We start from the raw sequence: 7618 nt of genomic DNA, 5'->3' as shown, positions 1-7618 counted from the left end.
GCAGATTGCTTCATGGGTCTTGTGTCTGCCCCAACTTCCAGTAAACTGTATGTGTGTCATCCTTTTGCACACTGTCACCACTGTCACTTTGGGGTGCCCTGGCCTAAAAACAAACACAAAAAAAAGACAAGAAGAAGAGTTTTAGATACTTTTAGATTTCTTGAAACACTATTTTATTTATTTGGAAATTTTTATTTCCTCTTAACAAATGTTTGTGTGGATGGTCATGATTCATCACTGGAAAGTTTATGACTGTAATCCAGTTTAGGACTTAACTGATAAAGTTAAACAGTAACTGGGAAAGCTAATAAAATAAAAACTCAATGTAGACTATAGTCTAAATTTTAGCAGCATGGATGTGGTCTAACAGTAGCAGAAAACAGAAGAGGAAAACATCGGGGTACCGGTATAAAAAAAAAAATGGTTTCACTATGCAATAATCATGTGAAAGGAATATATTTAGACAAGTTGTGATTGGTTAACTTGTTTATGCTTTATTCGGCACTAATATGTAGTGTGTGTGTATATATATATATATATATATATATATATATATATATACTGTATATAAATTTTGTACTAAGAAGGCCAGCAGAGTAGTATAAATATTTTTTTTAAATACTGTACTAAATAAAATATCGTTTTTGAAAAAGGAAAAATGATTGCATCTTACACATTTCGAGGGAACGTCATAAACTGTTGCAGTTTCTGCAGTGCTGCTGTGTGGTGGAGTCTCAGTTCTTGGTTGCTTGCGCACCACACTGTAGATCGTGTTTACACCTTTATCTCCTTGATATGTTCCTTCATTCTAACCACAGAGAAATAATAAGGAAATAGATTTGATGAACAACGGAAAAAGGTCATAGTGTATATATGTATGTTGGTGTAGATTGGTTTGCACACGTGCTAGCTTTGATGTATTTACTGTACCTGTTCTTTCTTTGTGGTATTGTGCAAAAGTTTGATAATGCAGATCATCAGGACACCGAACACCACAGTGCAACTTATTATGATTATTAAAACCAAAATGTAGTTGCTGGATTTGGCAGGTAATGTTTCTTTTTCTGAACCTGTGAGCCAGAGAAACGATACACATTTGTTAAATAAGCATGTACATTAAGCACATATCATAGTTTTGTGTCTATTTTTATGAACAATGAATGTCTGATTATTTGAATTAATCACTTACATTTGTTTTTCAGGGTTATTGATGTCCGTTTTGTGCTCACACGGTTCTTGGCTGTGCATTCCAACACCCCATTATCTGTATAGTTGAGAGTAATGTTCACCCTAGTTAATGTGGCATTTGTCAGACTGCAGTGCTGGTGATCACAGTCATACATCACTGAGTCGCCATCAGCAGAACATTTTATCAAGATGTGGCAAACAGACGAGGAGTTCGACTGGTGATAAAGAATCTGCTCGATTACTGGATTTGAGACGGCCTCTGCGACGACACCAAAAAGACAACATGTTAAAATCTACAGTATTTCTCTAGTCCAGGAATGTACAACTCTTGCACTGTATGTTCAGTCTCCTGCACAGTTTGGTGACTTTTACAGCTCAGAACATAACGGATTCAATCCATGAGTTAATGACCAGCTTTAGAAAATCACCAAACTGTGCATGATCTACGCTTCCCTGCTGTAGTACCAGTCATAATCAACTTATAAATACACAATATGTGGACACCTGACCATCACACCCATATGTGGGTCTTCCCCAAACTTTTGCCACAAAGTTGGAAGCACACAACTGTCTAGAATGATTTTGTATGCTGTAACATTAAGATTTCCCTTCATTGGAGCTAAGAGGCCCGAACATGTTCCAGCATGACAATGCCCCTGTGCACAAAGTGAGCTCCATGATAACATGGTTTGCCAAGGTGTGGTCTGACCTCAACCCCACTGAACAACTTTGGGATTAATTGAAATGCTGACTGCACCCCAAGCCTTCTCACCCAACATCACTGCCTGACCTCACTAACGCTCTTGTGGTTGAATGAACACAAATCCCCACAGCCATGCTCCAAAATCTAGTGGAAAGCCTTCCCAGAAGAGTGGAGGTTATTATTATTATTATAATTACAGCAAAGAGAGACTAAATGTATAATGGGATGTTCATAAAGCATTTATGGTGTGATTAGTCAGATGTCCACATACTTTCGGCCATATTGTGTACGTATTATACCACAGCACCGATGAGGTGTTGAGTAATTTTCTAACACAACACCTCTGACAGTAGAGCTGACTGTCATTTAAATTACAGGTTTATAGTAATGCACACATTCTAATACGTTATTTTTTCTATAGAAACAACTCATGCACAGGGCTTGTATGGTGGATGCACCACATAATTGAAGTCTAATAATAAACAGATTAAAAACCATATTGTTATTTAACAAACAAAAAACAAACAAACAAAAGAAAAAACATTATGGTGAGACTTTCTATAAGACGCTTTCAGTAAGTTTTCTACCACAAGAAAGTCTTCAGGACAAAGCAGTTTGCACTTTGCAGTTTCTCAGTAAGCTAAGTGTTTGTTTGTTTTTTTTAATGACCTTCAAGTAACATCTTTTTTAAATGAGACTGGTAAAGAAACAACTAAAGAAACAAGTATAGCTAGTGTAACGTAGGTAATCACAGGACTTAACATAGTTCGTGTATGTTTCACAGCTTTAAATGTAACTTACTTTAGTACAACTTAAAAGTGTGTCATTCATCAATAAATTACAAGTTGTTGGCAAATTGCTGTGGTATATGAGAAATAAAACTCTATAGAATGTGCTGTTATTGGAAAATAATCAGTGATTACACTTTGTGTCAAGCCATATTTCAGTGTAAAACAACACACTCTGTCATGTTTGATTCCTGGTCTATCATATATATCATATAGAACTTACCCTGTACTATCAGATTGTATTGTATTATTTCTTCTTCCCATTGTCCAGTTTGAGCGTGATATCGTCCAGAGTCGTTCACCGTCAAATTTTTGATAAACAAGGAGTTGTCAGAATCATGTATATGAAATTTTTCTGGATATTTTGCAACTGACATTTGGCCTACTACAGTTGTAATGAGTGTATGATCCTTCCTCCATTTGACTTGAGTTGTTATATTCCACTTTTCTTTCAATGTGAGATGTGCTTTTTCTCCTATTGACTTGTAAACCACATGGATCTGAGCTCCACATTCTGAGGCTGGAAAAGAAATCAGCATGAACTGCCTTATTCTTGAACTGAATTACACCAGAATGTTTTAGATCACATTTTCAAAGTACAATTATAAACATGTGAACATAATTTTTTTTTTTTAAAGTATGAACCTTAGACATTATTAATGCTTTGAAAAACAGTTTAGGTTCTCTGACTGTTATCTATGGAGCAATGATAGCACAATCATTAACATGAATTCAGTTAGCAATACACTACTGACCTGCTGTGAAATTCAGGATGATGAATGTGATGATGTGTAGATAGCTCCTCATCGTGACAGGAAAGTGGGTTTAAGTGATCAAACACCTGCACTACTAAATAGTTTTGTGGGTGAGAACAGAGGAAAAAACATTCTATTGTGCAATAGAGTTTCTCTCGCGCGAGAGTGGAGACATTTCCCTGTAGGTATTAACATGAGGGGACTTTTTAAGCTTTCCAGGATGAGAAGTAATCACATGATTGTAAAATGATATGTACTTAAGGGTTACATATATACATGACAGACTGATTAACCCATTAACCCACTGTCTAACTACAGTTATTACACATCACATTGTTTCAGTGATACCAATCATTGTCATTATGAGATTAAACAAATATTAATATAAGGTTAAGCCTATTTCCAGACATCTAGACATATATAATAAATGAATAATAGAAATTCTCAAGTTAAATAATGAATATTTAATTTATTATTAGTTTTTTTTGTTTGTTAGTTTTTTTAAAGCTACATTTTCTCCCAATAGAACAAGGCAATTTCAGGCTTGAAAAAAGAAAAGTAGGCTTAAAACTTTTTCTATATGTTTTATCATCTCATAATAAGAAATACTGAATAATATTAGATCCGAGATGTTTCACTTAATATCATTTTCTGCAAGGTACAAAAAAACCCTCTAAGCTTTAGAAACTGAGGCCATACAGAAACTACAATTTGTTTAAGTCCCCTATTCTGAGTCATACTTTGCATGTGTTGTACATGAGTAAAACTAAGACCAAAATCTTCCCTCCATTTTCCTCAGAATTGATCTTCTGTCATTCAGAGGTCACTCTACAGAATAGCCCCAAGATTTCTCAAAAAGAACATGATACATATCGCATTATTACTATTAGTATCCTTCCTATTGATGCAGATATAGAGAACAAGTAAAAGCAATCATGCCATGCAATATGCAATAGTAAAGAAATCTAAGTATGGAAGCTTACCTTAAATTAGACCTGAATGCATACAGGATGTGTAAGAAGTGAGCTCAGGATTTCCTTTCACATTTCTTTGTAGCACAGGCAAGGTTGCATTATACCAACCCACCTGCAGAGAAAACATTAAAGACAGATTCCACTCCTATGCGTTGGAAAGAATACAAGCAACAGATTACTCATATTTTAACATATGTGTCACTGATCTTTAGCACCATGCTCCTACCATGTACATCTCTTTCAGCATGCTAGTCAAGCTTTCTGTTGCGTTGCAAGTCAATTTTGATCATATTTGTCCGTTGCTTATTTGCTTTGTGTTTGCATATCAAATTAAAACCCTCTTGCCTTAGCATCTGTGTCTGTAGAATGTTACGCAGTACTGTACATTTTTATACTTACTGACGTTTTTTCTAAATATAACTGCAGAGATAGTTTCTAAGACAGAAAAACAGAATTACTTTACTATTGACTGACAGTATATTAAATATAAAAACATCTCATTGGCTAGATTAAGGGTTGTCAAATGTTTTGCTTTCTGGGATATATTTAACTGTAAAAAAAAATACTGCAAAACTGATAAATGAACCAACCAACTAATCAATTAATTATATTCTTTCTAAGGACCCACTCGGTGCAAATGTATTTTATGAACATAATCCATTTATTCAAATTTTAGAATCATTATATAACTGTGTACAGTAATAGTGTTGTTTATTGAATGTTCTATTGACAGAACACACAAGTCCAAGTTTATATTATTTATAAGCCTATTTGTTTGTTAAGTTAGTTAAGGTTGGATTAAACAAATCCGAATTCAAGTGACCAGTCAAACAGACAAATCACTGTAAAATCACTGTAACCGGGGGGACGACCAAAAAAACCACAGACCCCCGGATATGCTTCATTGACACTTTGAAAACCGCAATGATGATGATGTAGACACTGATTGAGGGAAAAAATAATAAAAAATTAATTGCAATATTCCATGTACATGTTCGAGGGATTCCGGCTAAATTTGTCTTCCAAGAAATTCCAAAGATTGCATTTCCAGCCCAGGGTAATCCTTTCAGTACTGTACTCTTTGGAAGTACAGTATTGTAGTCATGTGTTTTTGGCCATTTCCCAGTATTTACTGTCCTCTAATTAATGAAAAAGTCCATGTTATAGCAGGAAAAAACATAAAAATAACAAGGTTCTCACTGTGCCAGAGCAAGGAAAACACCAAATGTGCAAACAATCACTGGATTAAATGTGCAATGACTACGGAAATTCAGTCCTATTATATTGTATATATAACAATAAAGATCCTGTTATTGGTTACTTCTCATTTTTGCTCCAGAGAGGAAGTTTTTTTTTGGTGCATTGTGGTCTATGTGATCTTATACACAGTGCGTGCAAATGCAATTGAGTAACTGCAATGTGGGTCGTTCGGTTTCATATAAAAACTGCATTAATCCTGACATTAACTCTACGTTAAACATGCATAGCTAAAGCAAATTGAGGCATGCGATTTGTTACGAATTTAAGAGTTTGCAAATCGGGTTATTTTTTTTCCATTATCCATTTTCATTAACATTTTGGCTACCAAATAAAACATTTCTTAAAAAAATGTTTTCATAAAACATTTTAGACATACATAGCAGTCAGAGCCTGCAACTGCTTCTGAACATATCATTTATTAAAAACGGTCATTTAAAGGCATTAGACATTAAAGTGATAATGTCCCAGTTTTTAAAACTGAGCTCTATCACATATATTAGAATAAAAATATCTTCCCACAAGGACAGACCACAGACCACTTTCATTTGTTTTTAGTACCGCAAAAACACACCCATGTCTCACATATAATAATAATTATAATAATAATAATAATAATATATGAAGTCTATAAATTGTGTACATTTCTAAAAATATTTTGCTCAGAATACGCCCTCCATTTTCCCACACCTTACCACCAACAAAGCAGATATGATACAGATTCACAGAAACACCCACACATGTGTGCAGTGTCAGCACAACTATTCACCACCCCATATACACTAGTTAGTGCTTTCAAAACAGAAACTAGAGAAAACTTCTCACAGAGTTAAAGTGCTTTTAGTATTGTTAACATACTGCATCAATATGTTTGCTCCAGTGACTAAAAAAAACTCAACATAAAAAACTAGATCTATACTCAAATGAGTACTCAAACTGGCACTGTTAGGTACAAATATATACGCATGTAACATAATATCATCATTCCAGTTCAGTCCATCAATATGGAATACAAAGACAAGTCCCATGACTTAGTACCCCTGATCCATCAGTACAGTGCTTCATTAGTCTTTACATATTTTGGCTTTTTTAATCTTTTTTATAATCTTGTCATAGTCCGAGACAGAAAAATGAAAGTACAATAAAGAAAAACAAACATTTTTTAAACAAGGTAAGACTATTCATTTTAGCCACATGGTGGTGATACCACTGTTCATGTTTAGCAGTCTCAGTATACATGTGCGTATGTGTCTTTGTTTGTGAAAAATGTGTCTTCTGAAGAGGAATTCTAAGAGGAGGGTGCTATTGTGAATTCTCTGCTTCTAGTCGCTTACGGTTAGTCTGATTCTCTTTCTCTGAACATGTCTGTCTGTCTGTCTGTCTGTCTCTCTCTCTCTCTCGCTCGCTCTCTAAACATTACTAATGCGAACGCTAAGTGGGCTGCTATCTCGGATTCTCCCTCTATCAGATCCCTTCTCCTCCCTGTAGCTCTCCTCCAACCTCTTCTTCTCCGGATCCTTTCCTCCTCCACCTCGCGAACTGTCTGAGCTTGGGCGAGAAGGAGAGGTCTGCTTAAAGCACGGTGGGGTCTTGGTCTTAGCCACCTTGTCGAAGAAGGTGAAGTCAGCCACGTATTTCCCTGATGGGGACAGCGAGACGACAGGGGGGAATTCGTAGCCCCACAGGATTTCATCGGGTAAGTAGGAGGTTCGTACCTGGCAAGTGGCTGATGTGGGCTCCACTGTGGCACTCATTATTACCAGCAGTTCAAAATCTGCCATTTCCGGGTCTGCCCAGCCTCCACCTGGGGACAGTACAGGGAAAAAGATTAATTCTGGTTATTTTTCAACTTGATTGGTCATCACAGTGAGCTGAGAAGTCTCTGTAAATCCCCATTCCGATATTTTCTCTTTAGTCCTGGGTCAGTAGTTTTTGATAGCAATGTGACACAGT

The 7618-nt window shown here is 35.8% G+C and overlaps 1 protein-coding gene across 6 annotated transcripts in view; it reads right to left on the bottom strand.

The window, feature by feature from the left end:
- The window catches only part of kcnj10a (potassium inwardly rectifying channel subfamily J member 10a), a 30792-nt gene continuing 23174 nt past the window's right edge, over nt 1-7618 (bottom strand). For 3 of the 6 annotated variants that reach the window (XM_053629599.1, XM_053629598.1, XM_053629600.1), the window contains one exon: nt 6065-7469. In XM_053629599.1, the coding sequence (XP_053485574.1) occupies nt 7075-7469 (395 nt within the window). In that variant the 3' untranslated portion in view covers nt 6065-7074. Of the gene's footprint in view, nt 104-673; nt 809-930; nt 1071-1189; nt 1448-2902; nt 3200-3434; nt 3529-3783; nt 4521-6064; nt 7470-7618 lie in introns of those variants that run through there. The other 3 variants (XR_008386338.1, XR_008386339.1, XM_053629602.1) reach the window with 3 other exon arrangements.

This window comes from Ictalurus furcatus, chromosome 7 (genome assembly GCF_023375685.1).
Source record: "Ictalurus furcatus strain D&B chromosome 7, Billie_1.0, whole genome shotgun sequence".
Lineage (NCBI taxonomy): Eukaryota > Metazoa > Chordata > Actinopteri > Siluriformes > Ictaluridae > Ictalurus > Ictalurus furcatus.
Note: the sequence above shows the minus strand (reverse complement) of the source record. Positions and strands in the feature narration are given on the sequence as shown.